This window comes from Pseudophryne corroboree, chromosome 3, assembly GCF_028390025.1.
Source record: "Pseudophryne corroboree isolate aPseCor3 chromosome 3, aPseCor3.hap2, whole genome shotgun sequence".
Lineage (NCBI taxonomy): Eukaryota > Metazoa > Chordata > Amphibia > Anura > Myobatrachidae > Pseudophryne > Pseudophryne corroboree.
The window spans coordinates 388,351,881-388,377,269 of NC_086446.1; the positions used below are offsets into that span (position 1 = coordinate 388,351,881).

Below are 25,389 nucleotides of genomic sequence, written 5' to 3' on the forward strand. Positions count from 1 at the left end.
AGAAACTGTAATTGCATCCTTGGCATGTACATGCTTGCATACCATGGTCTGACAATAAAGGTGAAAAGCAATGTCTCAATGTTAGTGTCAAATATGCGATACCTGATGCAAGAAAGGCAATCACACAAGTTAATTGCTGAGAAAAAAAATTAACTTAAAGCCACATTTTTATGTAGATCACATTCCAAGCCTGGACCTTCCCTATCTATAACGTTATATAGACCCCACAATGCAACAGAAAGCAGCCATTTGGGCACATGCATAGTGGTCAATTAAGAGACATGACGTTTATTTTTTTAACCATATTGCAGCCACACATATACAAAACAGTGCAGTTCTCCCAAAGTGAGAGATATCTAGATTTATAAGACTTACACAATACTTATTTATATAGAATTTCTTAACATGTGCATAAATTGTTAAATATAACATACTGCTTTTATACATCAATGGTAAGACATAACCATGCATTAATAAGAGCATATGGATGTATAGATTTACAGTTATATATAATTTCTTTCTTTTTCCTATGCACATAACATACTTTTTAAACAAAAAACAAACATTCATACATATATACGTTTAACATATCCATATGCTCACAACTGAGAAGTAAAAGTAAGGGCATAATACAAGGTTCCTAGCTTCTGAACTCCTAAGCTCCTGCATAGTTGCAGACACTGTACCATTCTGGGCCATGTTACACAAGGTGATTTGGAATTATATGATTTGCATCAGGTCATTGTAATAGATAATTTTTCTGCAAGCCAACCTCATATATGCTTTAGGTAAAAATTGTATGTGTAAAGGTTTATGTTCTTCAGACTATGCATGATGCATACACTTGTCATGAGCCATATAATTTCATGGGAGTCAGTGACACCAGGAAGGCATGAGGTATAAAGCCTCAGAGAGGTCACTAGTCCCTGGCTTAGTACTAGTTGCCACTATGTGGTTTCTTTTCCTTTGAACTTTGTTTTGGAAGGATTGCAGACAGACTTTGCATAAAATGCTTATCACAATTCCAACACTCCACTGAACTGTACAAATGGTTTCCTCCACACTTTCCCTGGCCAAAACTACACAAGCTGTGTTTACTGAAAAGGGAAAATAACCTTAAAGTGATCACAACCACTTACACATATTAAAGATTTACTTTTTCTGAGCTGACGCTAAGCAGTTACTTGGAATTAGTGGCATCACTGAGGCATACTTACCATCCTTTTATGTTGGGGATTTGGGACAAAAGCACACATGAGAAGGGTGCTTGGTCAGACGCCATGTCTAGTGCTTGCAATGTGCTAAATTGTCCCCCATTCATCTCCCTTAAATGCACCCGTTGAAGGCTACGCACAACATGGCAGGTACGTGTGACACAAGATTACTGCTAAGGGGACATACTTTCCAACCTTCCTGACCGATCAGAGGCAGGAACAGAGGGATACTTTTGCAAAGCAGATGCTTTTTTAAAGTCACCGCTCGTCGGCAGTCTAGCTTCTAGATTTATAACATCAAATAATATTAATTGCAAAAACAGGAATGTTGTGCATTTATTATTAATGGTCTTTTAAAACCTGCCGACAAGTGATGGCTGTTTCGTAAAATCTATAAATAGTAAAATATATAAATATAACTAGAATTATGGTGGAACGGTCCCAACTAATTCTGAACAGATCTGAGACACAAAATGAGTTGGTCCAGCCCACAAATGGTCAGCTCCATGTGAGTAGGTGACAGATACTAAAAAAAAAAAGGGAAATAAAAGGATACTTTAATCATAAACGACATTCCATGACTATTGTGAAAAGGCCTCTAAATGAGAGGATACAGATTACTGTTACACTGAAGAAAGTAGTATAAGGGTAAAGTTAAGGGTCTGTATTCTTTCCCAGTGTTAAAGAGGCACAGTTAGGAGTTTAATATTTTTATCTTTCTAAAATTTGTATTAGAGCCTTTATTCCACTGTTATAAAAGGGTATGTTAACCTAAAACAAATAAACCAAAATTTCCCAGAAGCTCCCGAAAGAATGGCAATAATACTCATTCGTGTCATTCAGTCTAAAGAGGCAATGTGCATGTGCACTGACAGTGTGCAGCCTGGTGCAATAGCTGTAAGGATGGAGAGTAGGCCCCAGGCAGCGTGTCATTAATGTGGGTTACCTATGGTATAAGAAGATAAGGTGGGCAGAATACACTGTCAGTACTTATTGTTTGTGGATATTCACCCTGGAAGAGTTTATTTTGTACGGGTATGGGTCGTTGGATCGACACAACTTAGGTAGACCACTATTGGTCGACATGCATTAGGTCGACAGGTACACTAGGTCGACATGTCAAAAGGTCGACATGCGTTTTTTTGACTGTTTTTGGTGTAGTTTTATTCGTAAAGTGACGGGGAACCCCAATTAGTCCACTGTGCCCCCTCGCATGCGTCGCTTCGCTCGCCATGCTTCGGGTAAGGTTACCGTTCCCAATTGTAGTCCACGTGGATCGTAAAGTATAAAAAAGTGAAAAAATTGTAAAAAAATATATGAAAAACTCATGCCGACCTTTTGAACAGTCGACCTAGTACATGTCGACCTAGTGACACTGTTGACCTAATGTATGTCGACCAATAGTGGTCGACCTAATGACTGTCGACCTAAGTGGTGGCAACCTAATGACCGTATTCCTTTTGTAGTGTTAATTAAAAAAATGAAGCTTCAGATAATTTTATTTTCCATGGTTACTTTTCTAATATTTTCATACCTGCTATTGTCAGTATAGCCAAAGACACACACAGCACCTGTCATACTGTCCTGACTGAACGTACAGATGCCCATAATTCACATTGCTGAGCAATATGCTATTATACTGCATTAGGTAAAGTAACAAGCTGAATATATGTGTATTGATAACCTCTACAGATATTCTGAAATAAAAGTTTATATACTGTATTTGGCCTATTTAGGAACTACTGGTCATTACTGGTCATATTACCTATCCAAAGCCAGTATATTTTTGTGCAAGCTAGTTAATTTTTAATAAGACATTTTAATTATTCTGTGCTCCACTTATGTAAAGTTTGTTTTCCCCAAGCCACCAGCCAGTAAGTAAAGTTCCCTCTCTTGCTGCACCTACACAATGACTCAGTGATACACACAGTATATGTATATGATGTTAGAACTGTCTCATCTTACTGGCTTTAGCTTGTATTTGGCCAAAGGGCTATAAGATACAGGTTTCTTTCCATTAATTAGTACTATCATCATACTACATGATTAGTGATACAGTAACACAAATGTAATGATCTAATTCAATGTACTGTACATGAAAAGGTGTGTATTGAAATATCAAAACCTGTTTCACGTTATAGTACCCAGTGTTGTTTATACACAGACTATACCCAAAGTGAAATATAAGTAATAGGGCTGATATAAGCAGTGACTACTTTATGACACCAGATTATAGAAGTGTTAATGCTAGTGAGATTAATATGCAAAGAAGATGCATAAGTCTGTACTTGCAATATGTAGTGTGCATCTGCGAGTGTTTGTACAGTTTATGTATAACATTTATACCAATAGAATTTACAGTACATACAACAAGATGGTGATTTTCTACAACAAAGTTACTACTGATAACAGCCTTAAATCCAAACCTGCCATAGCAGCTATAATCAGAACATGATTATTTAGTAGTACTGACTTTTCCTTAAAGGGGAAATACATTCTTGCAGCCATCATTACTATCTTAAGGGCCCCATACACTAGAACGATATGTCTAGAGGCTGAAGTCGGGGCGATTTCCCTTGAACTCTCCCGAGAGCCTCCCGGGAGTGTTTACATAAGTTTCCAAACGAATTTGTACAACTTTACTTTTTGGAGCATGCTATACATCATATACGATATGTCAAGCGCCTACATATAGCATGGGATGTATAGCATGCATTCACAGGTACCATCAGGTACATCCTGAGAATGCCAGTCAAACTTTCTACTATAGATAGCATGCGATATATCGCGAGCACAAAAAACACACTTTTTTCCATTTGATTCCATACAATTCCATTTGATCACGTCAAAAAACGAGTGCAGCACCAACGATCTGGAGGAGTCGACCCGACGCTCACGGGGCCGCGCATCGGATCAGATACACAGCAAAAATGCACGATTTCCCCCTATAGATCGGCCCGAATGACCAAATTGAGCTGAAATTTAGCAAAATCGTTCTAGCGTATGGGGCCCTTTACACACACTCATGGTGGTCATTCCCCCGGCCCCCGATCGTATGGTCAGCTTCGAAATTCAGAAGGTTGACAGAGTCAAAAAGTCGACATGAAAAAGGTAGCCAGTACAAAAGGTTGACCGTAAAATAGTTGACATGAACATGGTCAACATAAGTTTTTTGTTTTGGTTGTCATTTTGTTTGTTTCATTATATGACCCAAATTAGTAGAAATGTGTACCCTCGTGGGCTTGCTTTTCACGCTACGCTTCACGTAAGGTGGCTCGCTCTGCTTCGTTCTCCACAGGGTTACTAAAGGTAATGGTGACATGGATAGTAAATGAAGCAAAAGTTGAAAAACAAAACAATAAAACATGTCAACCTTTTGACCTTGTTAACCTTGTGACTGTCGACCATATGGTGTCGAACTGTTGACTGTCAATCTACCATCCGCCACTCAAAGAAGGAGCCCATCCATGCTTCCTGAACTACTAGCTCACAGCACATTGTCAGCAACTCCTGGCTTCAGATAATAGTTACATGGGGATGGTGGAGGCACAGGTACGACGGCTAAATGGCCTTCCCCTTTTGATCTTTACTTAGCGCATCAGAAATTGAGAAAGGGTCTAAGAGCTCTTGCTTTCAATACTTGGGTAGTGGAACAAAGTCACAGATTCCACAGAAACAAATCAATACGTCACATCCTATAAAGTGTACTGAGGTCTAAGAAACCATTCACATAAAGGGAAATGTTATACAAGACATTAATTCACGTCATTAGAATATGCCAGAATATGGTGCAGGGATTATACAGCAAACTGTGTACAGACATTTCAACAGTACCACACTGGAACTGCATTAAGACAAAACGACGAGCTGGTAAGGTGCCCATAGAGAGGCTCTAGAGATATACACAGCAGTAAATTGCAAAGATCTGCACCCTGATGGCAGGCTGCAGTTCTGTCCCACAATTACATGCAGAGGTGTTTACAATGGATAGCCAAGCCAGACAAAACCACAATCAGTAGCCGAGAAAGGCTAAGATGGTGACATGGTGCAATGACAGAATGGGAGGGGTATTAGATGATATCAGTCTCTCTTTCTATGCCCACATATTTCAGAGCATCCGCCTGGCTGTATCTGCAGAAAGAAGAATGTGAGAAAACATATATGAAAGGAGTGATATATTTATTTTTTATGTCAGTATCATATAAGATCTCTGTGCAATCTGGGAGTACATGAGGGAAACTGCACCTAGGTCCCTTTGAATGGACCTGAAGCAATACCAAGAAATCAACAACAAAAATTGAAAGTGTTTTTCTTTCTAACAACCCAGAACACCATAAACTTTGGTGAAGCTTCTATGGAAATAATCCTGAATATTTTGGTGTTACCAATTTATTGTATTACTTAATGGTGTATTAAATTCTAAATAAATACTGTTTTGCTGGAATGTATCAGTTTTTAAATATAAATATGTTGTACAAATACTGTGGGTTTTGGCCCTGAATACTGTATATGCTATACATTTACTGCTACAGCAACAGTGCCACCTGCAATCATTTATAAACACACTGCAACTGGGATAGTTATTCATAAATTCAGGTAAAAAAAGGCACGCTATATTTTCCGTACAATGTAGAACAAACGCTTGAATGTCATCAGTCAAAGCATGGAATGCTCATGGCACTCTTAGCCAGCGCTTACCTGTAGTCAAAGAACAATTCTTCTCCAGCCTGGATAGCTCGTTTGGCAAATATACCAATGCGGTGATCTCCGTTCACCATAACCACTAAATAACAAATGTAAAGCAGTAGGTAAATGTGTCGATATCTTGAGGATACCTGTGGCAATAATCATACTGTATACAGTAATAGGCCCTACACATACAGATGTGTCCTCACACATCTAGCCTCAATATGCCATGCAGAGCTTGACGTGAGTGAGCCTCCAGGTCCCATGTAATTCTGCAAATGTTGGGTATTTTTTGGGGTTTTGCAGAAAATGCGTCTTAATCGCAACGCAATGTGACTAGAACGCACGAGGGAACTGTGCCGATTAATGTGATATATGATACTTGTATGTTGTGTGTGACTGAGTCTGTATACATAGCAGAACAGATCTTGTATTGGAAAAATAGGATTTTGATAACCTACCGGTAAATCCTTTTCTCCTAGTCCGTAGAGGATGCTGGGGTCCACTTCATGACCATGGGGTATAGACGGGATCCGCAGGAGACATGGGCACTCTAAAGACTTTTCATTGGGTGTGAACTGGCTCCTCCCTCTATGCCCCTCCTCCAGACCTCAGTTGTAGGAACTGTGCCCAGGGAGACTGACATTTCGAGGAAAGGAATTACTTAACTAGTGGTGAGATATCTACCAACTCACACCCTCAACCATGCCGCACACATGGCATTCAACATAACACACGCCAACAGGCATGAACTAATTGCAGCAACATGCTGAACCAAGATAACACAACTTGTGTAACTGTAATAACTAAACTGCAGGTAAAGTACGCACTGGGACGGGCGCCCAGCATCCTCTACGGACTAGAAGAAAAGGATTTACCGGTAATCAAAATCCTATTTTCTCATACGTCCTAGAGGATGCTGGGGTCCACTTCATGACCATGGGGTTTATACCAAAGCTCCAGTACGGGCAGGAGAGTGCAGATGACCCTGCAGCAACGATTGACCGAAGTTGAGGTCCTCATCGGCCAAGGTGTCAAACTTGTAAAATTTAGCAAATGTGTTTGACCCTGACCAAGTAGCTGCTCGGCAAAGTTGTAATGCCAAGACCCCCCAGGCAGCCGCCCAGGAGGAGCCCACCTTCCTAATAGAATGGGCCTTCACTGACATCGGTAATGGCAATCCAGCCACAGAATGAGCTTGCTGAATCGTACCTCTGATCCAGCGCGCAATAGTCTGCTTGGAAGCAGGACACCCAATCTTGTTGGGAGCATACAGGACAAACAAAACCTCTGTTTTCCATATTCGAGCTGTTCTAGCGACATAAATCTTCAAAGCTCTAACCACATCTAGAGACTTTGACTCAGCGAACGTGTCAGTAGCAATTGGCACCACAATAGGTTGGTTTATGTGGAAAGAGGAAACCACCTTTGGAAGAAAATGTTGACGAGTTCTCAACTCTGCCCTATCTTCATGGAAGATCAGGTAAGGGCTCTTGTGGGACAAGGCTCCCAATTCAGACACCCGCCTTGCGGATGCCAACGCCAAAAGCATCACCACTTTCCAAGTGAGAAACTTCAACTCTATTTCTTGTAGAGGCTCAAACCAACCCGATTGAAGGAACTGCAACACCACATTAAGGTCCCATGGTGCCACTGGAGGCACAAATGGAGGCTGGATGTGCAGAACCCCTTTCACGAACGTCTGAACTTCTGAAAAGGAGGCCAATTGTTTTTGAAAGAAAACTTATAAGGCCGAAATCTGGACCTTGATTGACCCCAATCTAAGGCCCGCATCCACACCAGCCTGCAGAAAATGGAGAAAACGTCCCAACTCAAACTTTTCCGTAGGAGCCTTCTTGGATTCACACCAAGACACATATTTTCTCCAAATACGGTGGTAATGTTTAGACGTTACTCCTTTCCTGGCCTGAATAAGAGTGGGGATGACTTCCTTGGGAATACCCTTTCGGGCTAGGATCCGACGCTCAACAGTCAAACGTAGCCGCGGTAAGTCTTGATACACACACGGCCCCTGCTGTAGTAGGTCCTCTTGAGAAGGAAGAGGCCGAGGATCTTCTATGAGCAACTCCTGAAGATCTGGATACCAAGCCCTCCTTGGCCAGTCTGGGGCAATGAAGATTGCTCAAACTCTTCTTGTTATTATTATTTTGAGAACTTTTGGAATCAGTGGAAGTGGAGGGAAAACATATACCGTCCGAAACACCCACTGGGTCACCAGTGTATCCACTGCTATTGCTTGAGGATCTCTCGACCTGGAACAATATCTCTGAAGCTTCTTGTTTAGACGAGATGCCATCATGTCTACTTGAGGAACTCCCCAAAGACTCGTCACCTCTGCGAAGACTTCTTGGTGGAGGCCCCACTCCCCTGGATGGAGATCGTGTCTGCTGAGGAAGTCTTCCCAGTTGTCCACTCCCGGAATGAAAATTGCTGACAGAGCTCTAACATGTCTTTCTGCCCAGAGGAGAATCCTGGTCACCTCTGCCATTGCCGCTCTGCTTTTCGTTCCACCTTGCCTGTTTATGTACGCGACTGCTGTTACATTGTCCGACTGGATCTGCACGGGATCTTGAAGAAGATGTACCGCTTGTAGAAGGCCGTTGTAAATGGCTCTCAATTCCAGAACGTTTATGTGAAGGCAGGCTTCCTGACTTGACCATTTTCCTTGGAAACTTTCCCCCTGTGTGACAGCTCTCCAGCCTAGGAGACTTGCATCCGTGATTATTAGGACCCAGTCGTGAATCCCAAACCTGCGTCCCTCTAGTAGGTGAGAACTGTGTAGCCACCACAGGAGCAAAATCCTGGCTTTGGGGGACAGGATTATTTTCCGGTGTATGTGTAGGTGGCATCCGGACCACTTGTCCAACAGGTCCCACTGGAATACTCTGGCATGAAATCGGCCAAACTGTATGGCCCCGTAGGCCGCTACCACTTTCCCCAACAACCGAATGCATTGATGGATCGGCACGCTTGTTGGTTTCAATATTTGTTTGACCATTTTCTGGATTTCCAGAGCCTTTTCCACTGGAAGAAATACTCTCCGTACTTCTGTGTCCAGAATCATCCCTAAAAAGGACAATCTTGTCGTTGGTTCCAACTGCGACTTTGGAAAATTCATGATCCACCCGTGTTGTTGGAGTATTGACAGGGAGAGTGCGATGTTCTGCACCAACTGTTCCCTGGATCTCGCTTTTATCAGGAGATCGTCCAGATAAGGAATTATATTGACTCCTTCTTTAACAAAGGAGGACCATCATCTCCGCCATCACCTTGGTGAATACCCTCGGTGCCGTGGAGAGTCCGACCGGCAACGTCTGAAACTGGTAATGGCAATCCTGTACTGCGAATCTCAGATAAGCTTGGTGAGGAGGATAAATGGGAACATGCAAGTAAGCATCTTTTATGTCTACTGACACCATGAAGTCCCCCTCTTCCAGACTGGATATCACTACCCTCAGGGATTCCATCTTGAACTTGAACCTTTTCAGGTAGAGATTCAGATTTTTCAGGTTTAAAATTGGTCTGACCGAGCCGTCCGGCTTCGGAACTACGAAGAGGCTTGAAAAAAAAACCTTCTCCTTACTGTGCCAAGGGTACCAGGACAATGACCTGATCCTGACATCATTTTTGAATTGCCGTTGTTACTGCATCTCTTCCCGGAAGAGAAGCTGGCAAGGTCGATTTGAAAAATCGGCATGGGGGGACGTCTTGAAACTCTAGTTTGTACCCATGGGACACTATTTGTAAGACCCATTGGTCCAGGCCAGATTGAACCCAGATTTGGCTGAAAAGTTTCAGACGTGCTCCCACCCGAGCGGACTCCCGCAAGGGAGTCCCAGCGTTATGCTGCAGATTTGGCAGAAGCAGGGGTGGACTTCTGCTCCCGCGATCCGGGAGACGCTGCGGATTTCTTTCCTTTTCCCCTTCCCCTACCTGCAAAAAAAGGGGAGACCTTTGGCCTTTTTGTATTTGTTGGGCCGAATGTCGACTTACCAGCGGTAGCCGCCGAGACTAACGCATCCAGCCCATCACCAAACAAGGCCTCACCTTTATACGGGAGAGCCTGCATATTTTATTTTGGAATCTACATCAGCATTCCACTGGCGAATCCACAACGCCCTCCGAGCCGATACTGCCATGGTAGCGGTTCTTGATCCCAAGAAACCAATATATTTCATGGATTCTAGTACGTGTGCAGCAGTGTCTTTGATATGACCTAACGTTAGGAGTATCTCGTCTCCATCTATTGTGTCAATGTCTAATGACAAGTTTTCTGACCACTTTTCAATAGCACTACTCACCCACTCACAGACAATGGTAGGCCTGAGTAGTGTCCCATTGGCCACATCAATAAATCACCTCACTCACTTGCGGTCTGTCGGCTCCTTAAGTGAAGCCATTCCAGGCGCAGGGAGAAACACCTTTTCTCTTTTATGACAGGGCCCTGTCTAAAATGCGGGGTGACTCCCACCTTTTTTGGGAAAAGGTAAGCTGCCTGAATTCCTTTTGGGAATCTGAAATTTCTTTTCAGGTTAAATCAGACCTGAGGTGGAGGGAAATTTACATTACTTCTTTACTAAAGTAAACCCTCTCCTTGTGGTAAAAGAGGGGGCTTCGTAACTTCTAACACCTTCTTTATAGCTAAAACATGTTTTGAATGCTTTTTTGCTAACTTAGGACCTATTCCCCTGGAATCACTAGTGTCGACACAGGAATCAGAGTCCGTGTCGGTATCAGTTTGTACTACTTGTGCAAATTTGTATGCGACTCAGAAAGGTCCCTGTGGATGAAAGGCAGAACTATTAAAAATCACATCTTCAACAGATTATTTTCATTTTCTGTATGAGATTCAGTCCAACCTCTTACTGATATGATTCACACTATCATGTAACCTTTCACCCAGTCAGGCTCTTGGTGTCATATTACACCTCTGTGTCCCTAACATGTCTCCACAGAGTTCCCTGCCACAGACATGTCACACACGTGCAGAATCACACCACCGACACTCCGGGATTTATAGGGGACAGACCCACAGTAAAATCTGTCAGAGGGACACAGATGGGATTTGCCAGTTCCCAACCCAGCACCAGTAACACAATGTCTGTGAACACAAAATGCCCACTGACATTCAGCGCTTTTATAATGCTAATCACACAATTACAGTATATAGCACCAAATTCACTGTGGCCCCCCCTGTCAGTAGCCTGAGGAGAGAGAGAGAAAATGGCGCTGAGCAGTGTGCTGGCTGACTGAGGAGGAAGCTCCACTTTTCAAAGGTGTGTTTCTCCTCAGCTTGTATGAGGTCATTTTTTTATACTGGTGGGGGTAGGACTGTGCCTCAGCAACTTATGCCCCTTATTTATGCCAGTTTCCATAGGTTTCATGCTGCCCAGGGCGCCCCCCCGCGCCCTGCAGTGCCTGTGTATGTGTGGGCAACATGGCGCGCTGCGCTCCCGCCAGCCGCGCGGTACCTTTAGCCGTCACTTTCTTGACTGAAGATCTGTCTTCTAACACTCACCTGTCTTCTGACTTCTGGCTCTGTGAGGGGGGTGACGGCGTGCTGTGGGAGCATCTAGGCACGGCTTCAGTTCACTTCAGGAGCTAATGGTGTCCTGTCAGCCAGAAGCAGAGCCATGAAACTCTTTAAAAAACCTAACATAAGTCTTTTCAGAGAAACTCAGTAGAGCTCCTCAGAGTGCATCCAGTCTTCCTGGGCACATTTCTACAACTGAGGTCTGGAGGAGGGGCATAGAGGGGGGATCCAGTTCACACCCAATGAAAAGTCTTTAGAGTGCCCATGTCTCCTGCGGATCCCGTCTATACCCCATGGTCATGAAGTGGAGCCCAGCATCCTCTAGGACGTATGAGAAAAATACAATTGCTATAGTACATTGTAGTACTTCGTATACAGATTCAGAGATTCAGGGACACACAGGTATACAAGTATTGCATATCAAATTAACACAGTGTTCTTGTGCACCCCAGTCCCATTGTGTTGCGACCAAGACGCATTTTCAGCAAAAAAGACGACAGATGAAGAAGATTATCATGTGACCTGGCATGCCAAGCAGGGCTGTTTGACCGCAGTGAAGATGTATGAGGACATATGTGTAGATAACACAACTACATGTTCACAACATGCTGAAGAACCTTGTAACCGGTATCTTTAATTCAGAAACAAACATACTGAAAGGAGGCAGATACTGTAAGTACATCCTATTGGGTATAATAAAACTTACTACAAGCAGGATATAGTGTCCACCAACAAGTGGTGTCTGAACAGTGAATATAGCACAGCAATACTCAGAAAGTGGGTGCATATTTGCACGTAGCGGTAAGATGGTGAGGGCCCATAAACTGGAAATTATGCAGTACAGCAGATGAAACTGAGGTAATTCATCATTAGTCATTTGGGCAGTATGGATGGTGTAATGGTTAGCATTACTGTCTCACAGCACTGAGATCATGAGTTCGATTTCCACCATGGCCCTAAATGTGTGGAGTTTAGATTCTCCCTGTACTTGCGTGGGTTTCCTTGCGGTACTCTAGTTTCCTCCCACAAGCCAAAAAATAAGAATTTACTTACCGATAATTCTATTTCTCGTAGTCCGTAGTGGATGCTGGGGACTCCGTCAGGACCATGGGGAATAGCGGCTCCGCAGGAGACAGGGCACAAAAATAAAGCTTTAGGATCAGGTGGTGTGTACTGGCTCCTCCCCCTATGACCCTCCTCCAAGCCTCAGTTAGGATACTGTGCCCGGACGAGCGTACACAATAAGGAAGGATATTGAACCCCGGGTAAGACTCATACCAGCCACACCAATCACACCGTATAACTTGTGATCTGAACCCAGTTAACAGTATGACAAACGTAGGAGCCTCTGAACAGACGGCTCACAACAAATAACAACCCGATTTTTTTGTAACAATAACTATGTACAAGTATTGCAGACAATCCGCACTTGGGATGGGCGCCCAGCATCCACTACGGACTACGAGAAATAGAATTATCGGTAAGTAAATTCTTATTTTCTCTAACGTCCTAAGTGGATGCTGGGGACTCCGTCAGGACCATGGGGATTATACCAAAGCTCCCAAACGGGCGGGAGAGTGCGGATGACTCTGCAGCACCGAATGAGAGAACTCAAGGTCCTCCTCAGCCAGGGTATCAAATTTGTAGAATTTTGCAAACGTATTTGCCCCTGACCAAGTAGCAGCTCGGCAGAGTTGTAATGCCGAGACTCCCCGGGCAGCCGCCCAGGATGAGCCCACTTTCCTTGTGAAATGGGCCTTGACAGATTTAGGTTGTGGCAAGCCTGCCACAGAATGTGCAAGTTGAATTGTGCTACAAATCCAACGAGCAATCGTCTGCTTAGAAGCAGGAGCACCCATCTTGTTGGGTGCATACAATATAAGCAGTGAGTCAGACTTTCTGACTCCCGCCGTTCTTGAAATATATATTTTCAATGCCCGGACCACGTCCAACAACTTGGAATCCTCCAACTCGTTAGTAGCCGCAGGCACCACAATAGGCTGGTTCAGGTGAAACGCTGACACCACCTTAGGCAGAAAATGAGGACGCGTCCGCAGTTCTGCCCTGTCCGTATGGAAAATCAGATATGGGCTCTTATATGATAAAGCCGCCAATTCTGATACTCTCCTGGCTGAAGCCAGGGCCAGTAGCATGGTTACTTTCCATGTGAGATACTTCAGCTCCACCGATTTGAGCGGCTCAAACCAATGGGATTTGAGAAAATCCAAGACTACATTAAGATCCCACGGTGCCACTGGGGGCACAACCGGGGGCTGTATATGTAGTACTCCTTTTACAAAAGTCTGGACTTCAGGAACTGAAGCCAATTCTTTCTGGAAGAAAATCGACAGGGCCGAAATTTGAACCTTAATGGACCCCAATTTGAGGCCCATAGACAATCCTGTTTGCAGGAAATGTAGGAATCGACCCAGTTGAAATTCCTCCGTGGGGGCCTTCCTGGCCTCACACCACGCAACATATTTTCTCCAAATGCGGTGATAATGTTGTGCAGTCACCTCCTTCCTGGCTTTTACCAGTGTAGGAATGACCTCTTCCGGAATGCCTTTTTCCTTTAGAATTCGGCGTTCAACCGCCATGCCGTCAAACGCAGCCGCGGTAAGTCTTGGAATAGACACGGTCCCTGCTGAAGCAGGTCCCGTCTTAGAGGTAGAGGCCACGGATCCTCCGTGAGCATCTCTTGAAGTTCCGGGTACCAAGTTCTTCTTGGCCAATCCGGAGCCACTAGTATCGTTCTTACTCCCTTCTGCCGTATAATTCTCAGTACTTTTGGTATGAGAGGCAGAGGAGGGAACACATACACTGACTGGAACACCCACGGTGTTACCAGAGCGTCCACAGCTATTGCCTGAGGATCTCTTGACCTGGCGCAATACCTGTCCAGTTTTTTGTTGAGGCGGGACGCCATCATATCCACCATTGGTTTTTCCCAACGGTTCACAATCATGTGGAAGACTTCTGGATGAAGTCCCCACTCTCCCGGGTGTAGATCGTGTCTGCTGAGGAAGTCTGCTTCCCAGTTGTCCACTCCCGGAATGAATACTGCTGACAGTGCTATCACATGATCTTCCGCCCAGCGAAGAATCCTTGCAGCTTCTGCCATTGCTGTCCTGCTTCTTGTGCCGCCCTGTCTGTTTACGTGGGCGACTGCCGTGATGTTGTCCGACTGGATCAACACCGGCTGACCCTGAACCAGGGGTTTTGCCAGACTTAGAGCATTGTAAATCGCTCTTAGCTCCAGTATATTTATGTGAAGAGACATCTCCAGGCTTGACCATACTCCCTGGAAGTTTCTTCCTTGTGTGACCGCTCCCCAGCCTCTCAGACTGGCATCCGTGGTCACCAGGACCCAGTCCTGTATGCCGAATCTGCGGCCCTCTAACAGATGAGCACTCTGCAACCACCACAGAAGAGACACCCTTGTCCGTGGCGATAAGGTTATCCGCTGATGCATCTGCAGATGCGATCCGGACCATTTGTCCAGCAGATCCCACTGAAAAGTTCGTGCGTGGAATCTGCCGAATGGAATCGCTTCGTAAGAAGTTACCATCTTTCCCAGGACTCTTGTGCATTGATGTACAGACACTGTCCCTGGTTTTAGGAGGTTCCTGACAAGTTCGGATAACTCCCTGGCTTTCTCCTCCGGAAGAAACACCTTTTTCTGAACCGTGTCCAGAATCATTCCCAGGAACAGCAGACGTGTTGTCGGGGTCAACTGAGATTTTGGAAAATTCAGAATCCACCCGTGTTGTTGCAGCACTACTTGGGTTAGTGCTACTCCGTCCTCCAGCTGTTCTCTGGACCTTGCCCTTATCAGGAGATCGTCCAAGTAAGGGATAATTAATACGCCTCTTCTTCGCAGAAGAATCATCATTTCGGCCATTACCTTGGTAAAGACCCGAGGTGCCGTGGACAATCCAAACGGCAGCGTCTGAAACTGATAATGACAGTTTTGCACCACGAACCTGAGGTACCCTTGATGTGAAGGGCAAATTGGGACATGCAGGTAAGCATCCTTTATGTCCAGGGACACCATAAAGTCCCCTTCTTCCAGATTCGCTATCACTGCTCTGAGTGACTCCATCTTGAACTTGAATTTTTGTATGTACAGGTTCAAAGATTTCAGATTTAGAATAGGTCTTACCGAGCCGTCCGGCTTCGGTACCACAAATAGCGTGGAGTAATACCCCTTTCCCTGTTGTAGGAGGGGTACCTTGACTATCACCTGCTGAGCAAACAGCTTGTGAATGGCTTCCAATACCGTCTCCCTGTCTGAGGGAGACGTTGGCAAAGCAGACTTTAGGAACCGGCGAGGGGGAGACTTCTCGAATTCCAACCTGTAACCCTGAGATACTACCTGCAGAATCCAGGGGTCCACCTGTGAGCAAGCCCACTGTGCGCTGAAATTCTTGAGTCGACCCCCCACCGTTCCTGAGTCCGCTTGTAAGGCCCCAGCGTCATGCTGAGGGCTTTGCAGAACCCTGGGAGGGCTTCTGTTCCTGGGCAGGGGCTGCTTGCTGCCCTCTCTTACCCCTTCCTCTGCCCCTAGGCAGATATGACTGTCCTTTTGTCCGCTTGTTCTTATAGGACCGAAAGGACTGCGGCTGAAAAGACGGTGTCTTTTTCTGTTGGGAGGGGGTCTGAAGTAAAAAGGTGGATTTTCCGGCAGTTGCCGTGGCCACCAGATCCGATAGACCGACGCCAAATAATTCCTCCCCTTTATACGGCAATACTTCCATATGTCGTTTGGAATCCGCATCACCTGACCACTGTCGCGTCCATAAACTCCTTCTGGCAGATATGGACATCGCATTTACTCTCGATGCCAGAGTGCAAATATCTCTCTGCGCATCTCGCATATAAAGGAAAGCATCCTTTAATTGCTCTATAGTCAATAAAATACTGTCCCTATCCAGGGTATCAATATTTTCAGTCAGGGAATCCAACCAGACGACCCCAGCACTGCACATCCAGGCTGAGGCGATGGCCGGTCGCAGTATAACACCAGTATGTGTGTATATACTTTTTAGGGTAGTTTCCAGTCTCCTATCTGCTGGATCCTTGAGGGCGGCCGTATCCGGAGACGGTAACGCCACTTGTTTTGATAAGCGTGTGAGCGCCTTATCCACCCTAGGGGGTGTTTCCCAGCGCGCCCTAACCTCTGGCGGGAAAGGGTATAATGCTAATAACTTTTTTGAAATTAGCATTTTTCTATCTGGGTTAAACCACGCTTCATCACATACATCATTTAATTCCTCTGATTCTAGAAAAACTACAGGTAGTTTTTTCACCCCCCACATAATACCCCTTTTTGTGGTACTTGCAGCATCAGAGATATGCAAAGCCTCCTTCATTGCCGTGATCATATAACGTGTGGCCCTACTTGAAAATACGTTTGTTTCATCACCGTCGACACTAGATTCAGTGTCTGTGTCTGGGTCTGTGTCGACCGACTGAGGTAAAGGGCGCTTTACAGCCCCTGACGGTGTCTGAGACGCCTGGGCAGGTACTAACTGGTTTGCCGGCCGTCTCATGTCGTCAACTGATTTTTGTAATGTGCTGACATTATCACGTAATTCCATAAACAAAGCCATCCATTCCGGTGTCGACTCCCTGGGGGGTGACATCACCATTATCGGCAATTGCTCTGCCTCCACGCCAACATCGTCCTCATACATGTCGACACACACGTACCGACACACAGCAGACACACAGGGAATGCTCTTATCGAAGACAGGACCCCACTAGCCCTTTGGGGAGACAGAGGGAGAGTTTGCCAGCACACACCCAAGCGCTATAATATATATGGGAACAACCTTATATAAGTGTTGTTCCTTATAGCAGCTTAAATATATCCAGTATATCGCCAAAAAATGCCCCCCCTCTCTGTTTTACCCTGTTTCTGTAGTGCAGTGCAGGGGAGAGTCCTGGGAGCCTTCCTCACAGCGGAGCTGAGCAGGAAAATGGCGCTGTGTGCTGAGGAGAATAAGCCCCGCCCCCTATTTCGGTGGGCTTTCCTCCCGTGGATTTAGATAACTGGCATGGGTTAAATACATACATATAGCCTTAATGGCTATATGTGATGTATTCTTTTGCCTTAAGGTAATAAAATATTGCTGCCCAGGGCGCCCCCAGCAGCGCCCTGCACCCTCCGTGACCGCTTGGTGTGAAGTGTGTGACAACAATGGCGCACAGCTGCAGTGCTGTGCGCTACCTTCATGAAGACTGAAAAGCCTTCTGCCGCCTGTTTCCGGACCTTCAATCTTCAGCATCTGTAAGGGGGGTCGGCGGCGCGGCTCCGGGACGAACCCCAGGGTGAGACCTGTGTTCCGACTCCCTCTGGAGCTAATGGTGTCCAGTAGCCTAAGAATCCAATCCATCCTGCACGCAGGTGAGTTGAAATTCTCTCCCCTAAGTCCCTCGATGCAGTGAGCCTGTTGCCAGCAGGACTCACTGAAAATAAAAAACCTAAAAAACTTTTTCTAAGCAGCTCTTTAAGAGAGCCACCTAGATTGCACCCTGCTCGGACGGGCACAAAAACCTAACTGAGGCTTGGAGGAGGGTCATAGGGGGAGGAGCCAGTACACACCACCTGATCCTAAAGCTTTATTTTTGTGCCCTGTCTCCTGCGGAGCCGCTATTCCCCATGGTCCTGACGGAGTCCCCAGCATCCACTTAGGACGTTAGAGAAATATACTGGTAGGTTAATTGGCTCCCAACAAAAAATTAACCCTAAGGTGTATGTGTGTAAGCATGTGGTAGGGAATATAGGGGGTAATTCCAAGTTTATCGCAGCAGGAATTTTTTTGGCAGTTGGGCAAAACCATGTGCACTGCAGGGGAGGCAGATATAACATGTGCAGAGAGAGTTAGATTTGGGTGGGTTATTTTGTTTCTGTGCAGGGTAAATACTGGCTGCTTTATTTTTACACTGCAATTTAGATTGCAGATTGAACACACCACACCCAAATCTAACTCTCTCTGCACATGTTATATCTGCCTCCCCTGCAGTGCACATGGGCCCTCATTCCGAGTTGATCGCTCGCAAGGCGATTTTAGCAGAGTTACACACGCTAAGCCGCCGCCTACTGGGAGTGAATCTTAGCTTCTTAAAATTGCGAACGATGTAATCGCAATATTGCGATTACAAACTACTTAGCAGTTTCAGAGTAGCTTCAGACTTACTCGGCATCTGCGATCAGTTCAGTGCTTGTCGTTCCTGGTTTGACGTCACAAACACACCCAGCGTTCGCCCAGACACTCCTCCGTTTCTCCGGCCACTCCTGCGTTTTTTCCGGAAACGGTAGCGTTTTTATCCACACGCCCATAAAACGCCGTGTTTCCGCCCAGTAACACCCATTTCCTGTCAATCACACTACGATCGCTGGAGCGAAGAAAAAGCCGTGAGTAAAAATACTATCTTCATTGTTAAATTACTTGGCGCAGTCGCAGTGCGAATATTGCGCATGCGTACTAAGCGGAATTTCACTGCGATGCGATGAAAATTACCGAGCGAACGACTCGGAATGAGGGCCCTGGTTTTGCCCAACTGCTAAAAAATTTCCTGCTGCGATCAACTTGGAATTACCCCTATAGACTGTAAGCTCCACTGGGACAGGGACTAATGTGAATGGCCAAATAGTCTCTGTAAAACCCTGCGGAATATGTGTGCGCTATATAAATAACTGGTAATAAATAAATAATAAATTAGCCAAAAGAACCAGTATATGAATACTGGTAATGCTAAAGGGTGTCACTTACTCAGTGCACAACAATTGAGGGGCTCAGTGGAAAAGAGGTACATGCCACAACATTACTTGGGCCACTTTTCAACTAGATATATATTGAAATATAATACCAGGTATGTGTATTTTGCTGCTGGTTAGACATAGGCTCATGCCACTATGTTAGAAGTTACTGGAGTAGACGCTATGGCAGAAGCTACTTGATGGCAGTACAAATTAAAAATCCATGTACATGTTGCAGGTTCCTCATTTCCACTGAGCACCTCCATTGCATGAGTGTGTTACTAACACCATTGTGCTAAACTAATCATAACCAGTCAATGTAAACTGAAATAAATGAATAATAAATATGTATTTCAATATAGTTTATAAATAGGATTTTAATAGCTACCAGTAAATCCTTTTCTCTTAGTCCGTAGAGGATGCTGGGGACTCCAAAAGGACCATGGGGTATAGACGGGATCTGCAGGAGACATGGGCACTTTAAGACTTTAAATGGGTGTGAACTGGCCCCTCCCTCTATGCCCCTCCTTCAGACCTCAGTTATAGGAACAGTGCCCAGGGAGACAGACATTTCGAGGAAAAGGATTTTTGTTAAACCAAGGGTGAGATACATACCAGCTCACACCACAACACACCGTACAACATGGCTTTTAACTAATACCAGTTAACGGCATGAACCAAAATCAGCAACAGGCTGATCTTAACCGAAACACAACCGTCGTGTAACCTAAGCAATAACTACTAACAAGTACTGCAGCCAGAGTCCGCACTGGGACGGGCGCCCAGCATCCTCTAAGAGAAAAGGATTTACCAGTAGGTATTAAAATCCTATTTTCTCATACGTCCTAGAGGATGCTGGGGACTCCAAAAGGACCATGGGGTTTATACCAAAGCTCCAAACCGGGCGGGAGAGTGCGGACGCCTCTGCAGCACCGATTGAGCAAACATGAGGTCCTCATCAGCTAGGGTATCAAACTTGTAGAACTTAGCAAAATTGTTTAAACCCAACCAAGTAGCTGCTCGGCAAAGTTGAACCGCCGAGACTCCTCGGGCAGCCGCCCAAGATGAGCCCACCTTCCTAGTAGAATGGGCCTTCACCGAATCCGGTAACGGCAATCCAGCAGTAGAATGAGCATGCCGAATCATATCACAGATCCAGCGTGCAATAGTCTGTTTAGAAGCAGGAGCCCCAATTTTGTTGGGAGCATACAGGATGAACAGAGCCTCTGTTTTCCTAATACGAGCCGTTCTGGCTGCATAAACTTTCAAAGCTCTTACTGCATCGAGAGACATTGAATCAGCCAAGGCTTCAGTAGCCACAGGCCCCACAATAGGTTGGTTCATGTTAAACGAAGAAACCACCTTTGTCAGAAATTGTTGACGAGTTCTCAATTCCGCTCTATCTTCATGGAAGATCAAATAGGGGCTCTTGTAAGACAAAGCCGCTAATTCCGACACCCGCCTTGCGGACGCCAAGGCTAAAAGCATGACGACCTTCCAAGTGAGAAATTTTAACTCAACCTTTCGTAAAGGTTCAAACCAGTGTGACATAAGAAACTGCAACACCACGTTAAGATCCCATGGTGCCACCAGGGGCACAAATGGAGGTTGGATGTGCAGCACTCTCTTCACGAAAGTCTGAACCTCTGGAAGGGCGGCCAATTCTTTTTGAAAGAAAATCGATAAGGCCGAAATCTGCACTTTAATGGAGCCCAACTTTAGGCCCGCATCCACACCTGCTTGCAAAAACTGGAGGAAACGACCCAGCTGAAATTCTTCCGTAGGAGCCTTCTTGGATTCACACCAAGACACATATTTTCTCCAAATACGGTGATAATGCTTCGCCGTTACTTCCTTTCTAGCTTTAAGTGGAGTGGGGATGACTTCACCGGGAATACCCTTCCGAGCTAGGGTTTGGCGTTCAACCGCCACGCCGTCAAACGCAACCGCGGTAAGTCTTGGAACACGCACAGCCCTTGCTGTAATAGGTCCTCTCTCAGAGGAAGAGGCCAGGGATCTCCTATGAGTAATTCCTGAAGATCCGGATACCAGGCCCTCCTTGGCCAATCTGGAACAATGAGTATCGCCTGAACCCTTGTTCTTCTTATGATCCTTATCACCTTTGGAATGAGTGGAAGCGGAGGGAATACATATACCGACTGAAGCACCCACGGTGACACCAGGGCGTCCACTGCACTGGCTTCAGGGTCCCTTGATCTGGAACAATACCGCTGAAGCTTCTTGTTGAGGCGAGACGCCATCATGTCTATTTGAGGAATTCCCCAACGACTTGTCACTTCTGCAAAGACCTCTTGATGCAGACCCCACTCTCCTGGATGAAGACCGTGTCTGCTGAGGAAGTCTGCTTCCCAGTTGTCCACGCCCGGAATGAAGACCGCTGACAGAGCGCTTGCATGTTTTTCCGCCCAGCGGAGAACTTTTGTGGCCTCGACCATCGCCGCTCTGCTCTTTGTTCCACCCTGGCGGTTTATGTACGCCACTGCTGTAATGTTGTCTGACTGAATCAGGACGGGCAGACCGCGAAGAAGATGGTCCGCTTGTAGAAGGCCGTTGTAGATGGCTCTCAATTTCAGAATGTTTATTTGCAGACAAGCTTCCTGGCTTGACCATTTTCCCTGGAAATTTTCCCCATGCGACTGCTCCCCAGCCTCGGAGACTTGCATCTGTGGTCACCAGGACCCAGTCCTGGATCCCAAACCTGCGCCCCTCCAGGAGGTGAGAACTTTGGAGCCATCACAGGAGAGATACTCTGGTCCTGGAGGATAGGCTTATTTTCCGGTGCATGTGCAGGTGAGACCCGAACCACTTGACCAACAGGTCCCACTGAAACACCCTGGCATGGAATCTGCCAAACGGAATGGCTTCGTATGCTGCCACCATCTTCCCCAGCACCCGCGTGCATTGATGAATCGACACACTTGCCGGTTTCAGAATCTCCTTGACCATGTTCTGGATTTCCAGAGCTTTATCTACTGGGAGAAACACTCTCTGCAGTTCCGTGTCTAAGATCATGCCCAAGAATGACAGCCGTGTTGTCGGAACCAACTGTGACTTTGGCAAATTTAGGAGCCAACCATGTTGTTTCAGGACTGTCAGGGAGAGCGCAACGTTTCTTAGTAACTGCTCCTTTGATCTCGCCTTTATCAGGAGATCATCCAAGTACGCCAGGATCACCATCATTTCCGCCATTACTTTGGTGAAAACCCTCGCGAGCCGTGGAAAGACCAAACGGCAACGTCTGAAACTGGTAATGACAATCCTGAACAGCAAACCTCAGGAATGCTTGATGTGGAGGATATATTGGGACATGCAAGTAGGCATCTTTTATGTCGACCGACGCCATAAAATCCCCCCCTTCCAGACTGGAGATTACTGCTCGGAGAGATTCCATCTTGAATTTGAATTTTTTAGAAAGAAATTGAGGGATTTTAGGTTCAGAAGCGGTCTGACCGAGCCATCCGGCTTCAGGACAACGAACAGGTTTGAATAAAAACCTTCTCCCCGTTGTGACGGGGGGACTGTGACAATAACTTGCTGTAGACACAGCTTTTGTATCGCAGCGCATACTACCTCCCTTTCTGGAAGAGAAGCTGGTAAGTCCGATTTGAAAAATCGGTAAGGGGGCACGTCTTGAAACTCCAGTTTGTATCCTTGGACCACTATTTCTAGCACCCAAGGGTCCAGGGCCGAACGAGCCCAGACCTGACTGAAGAGTTGAAGACGTGCCCTCACCGGAGTGGACTCCAGCAGTGGAGCCCCAGCGTCATGCGGTGGATTTGGCAGCGGCCGAGGAGGACTTCTGCTCTTGGGAGCTTGCCACAGCCGGCGACTTTTTTCCTCTTCCCCTACCTCTAGCAGCAAGGAAGGAGGAAGGAGGACCCTCGTCCTTTTTTTGAATTTATTAGACCGAAAGGACTACAGCTGATAAAGAGACGTTTTCTTTTGTTGTGCAGGAACATACGGTAGAAAAGATTACTTACCCGCGGTAGCCGTAGATACCAAATCAGCAAGGCCTTCACCAAACAATACACCACCTTTATACGGTAGAGACTCCATAGTTTTCTTAGAGTCAGCATCACCATTCCATTGATGAGACCATAACGCTCTCCTAGCCGAGATTGCCATGGCATTGGCCCTTGATCCCAAGAGACCAATATCTCTCGCAGCCTACCTTAGATAGACTGCAGCGTCCCTGATATGACCCAGTGTCAAAAGAATGCTATACCTATCCAGGGTGTCCAAGTCAGATGATAAGTTATCCTCCCACTTTTCAATTGCACTACTCACCCATGCCGATGCTACTGCAGGTCTGAGCAGGGTACCCGTAGTGGCGTAAATAGATTTCAAAGTAGTTTCCTGCTTACGATCTGCAGGATCCTTTAGGGCTGCCGTGTCAGGGGACGGAAGCGCCACCTTCTTGGACAGCCCGTGCTAGAGCCTTGTCCACATTGGGGGTTGACTCCCACTTAGTCCTATCCTCAGAGGGGAACGGGTATGCCATAATAATTCTCTTGGAAATCAGCAACTTTTTGTCAGGATTTTCCCAAGCCTTTTCAAAAAGAGTGTTCAGTTTATGAGAGGGAGGAAACGTTACCGGAGGTTTCTTTCCTTTAAACATACAGACCCTTGTCTCAGGAACAGCAGGGTCTTCCGTGATATGTAACACTTCTTTTATTGCCACAATCATGTAGTGAATGCTCTTAGCCAGTTTAGCATTCAACCTGGCATCACCATAGTCGACACTGGAATCCGAATCCGTGTCGGTATCTGTGTTTGCTATTTGGGTAAACGGACGTTTCTGTGACCCTGAGGGAGACTGCGTTTGGGATAAAGCATCTTCCATGTATTGTCTCCATGTTTGGTTCTGAGCCTCAGATTTATCCAATCTCTTATTTAATAAAGCCACATTTGCATTCAAGGCACTCAACATATTTGCCCAATCAGCAGTCGGCGGTGTCGACAGATTCACTCCCCCACACTGTTCTGTCCCCACACCAGCCTCCTCCTGGGAAGAGCCTTCAGCCTCAGACATGTCGACACTCGTACCGACACCACTATCACAGCGGCTATAGGGGACAGACCCACAATAAGGCCTATCAGAGGAACACAGAGGGAGTTTGCCAGCTCACACCCAGCGCCCAACCTGGTCTGAAAGTATATAATAATGCCCCAGACCTGTCAGCACTGTTTAAAATAATAATCAACACCAAAATTTGCTGTGCCCCCCCCCCCCCCCCCCCGTTTAGCACCCTGTTACATGTGACAGAAGTGTAGGAGGCCAGGACCAGCGTCTCTGCAGCTCACAGTGGAGAGAAAATGGTGCTGAGTAGAGCTGGAAGGACCAAGCCCAGCCTCCTTCATGCCGCGCTTATGTCCCTCTATTTTTTAAAATACTGGCGGGGGTCAGTATACAGTGTCTATGCACTGTATACTACTTTTGCCAGGCTGAATTTGAGGTATTATTGCTGCCCAGGGCGCCCCCCCTGCGCCCTGCACCCATGTAGTGCTGCTTATGTGTGGGAGCAATGGCGCGCAGTGCGACCGCTGCGCAGTACCTCCGAGACTGAAGTCTTCTGCCGTCTGTAATGAAGTCTTCTTTGCTTCGGTTACTCACCCGGCTTCTTTCTTCTGGCTCTGTGAGGGGGACGACGGCACGGCTCCGGGAACGAGCAGCTAGGCTATACCAAGTGATCAGACCCTCTGGAGCTAATAATGGTGTCCAGTAGCCTAAGAAGAAGAGCCTTTAACTCACAGAAGTAGGTCTGCTTCTCTCCCCTCAGTCCCACGAAGCAGGGAGCCTGTTGCCAGCAGTGCTCCCTGAAAACAATAAACCTAAAAGAAGTATTTTTTCAGAGAAACTCAGGAGAGCTCCCCTGGTGTGTGTCCAGTCTCTCTTGGCACAGGATCTAACTGAGGTCTGGAGGAGGGGCATAGAGGGAGGGGCCAGTTCACACCCATTTAAAGTCTTAAAGTGCCCATGTCTCCTGCGGATCCCGTCTATACCCCATGGTCCTTTTGGAGTCCCCAGCATCCTCTAGGACGTATGAGAAAAGTTATTTATATATGCGATTTGCTTATAGATAAGACAACTAAATATGTTGGCGCTTGATAACTTTGGGTGCATGTAAAACTCATACATTCACTTATGC

General features: G+C 46.0%; 1 protein-coding gene across 1 annotated transcript in view; it reads right to left on the bottom strand.

The window, feature by feature from the left end:
• Positions 1-260: 260 nt before the first annotated feature.
• The window catches only part of EZH1 (enhancer of zeste 1 polycomb repressive complex 2 subunit), a 193,759-nt gene continuing 168,630 nt past the window's right edge, over positions 261-25,389 (bottom strand). The window contains exons 20-21 of the mRNA XM_063960040.1: positions 5,913-5,997; positions 261-5,345 (exon numbers count right to left, since the gene is read on the bottom strand). Of these exons, the coding sequence (XP_063816110.1) occupies positions 5,285-5,345; positions 5,913-5,997 (146 nt within the window). The 3' untranslated portion in view covers positions 261-5,284. The remainder of the gene's footprint in view (positions 5,346-5,912; positions 5,998-25,389) is intronic.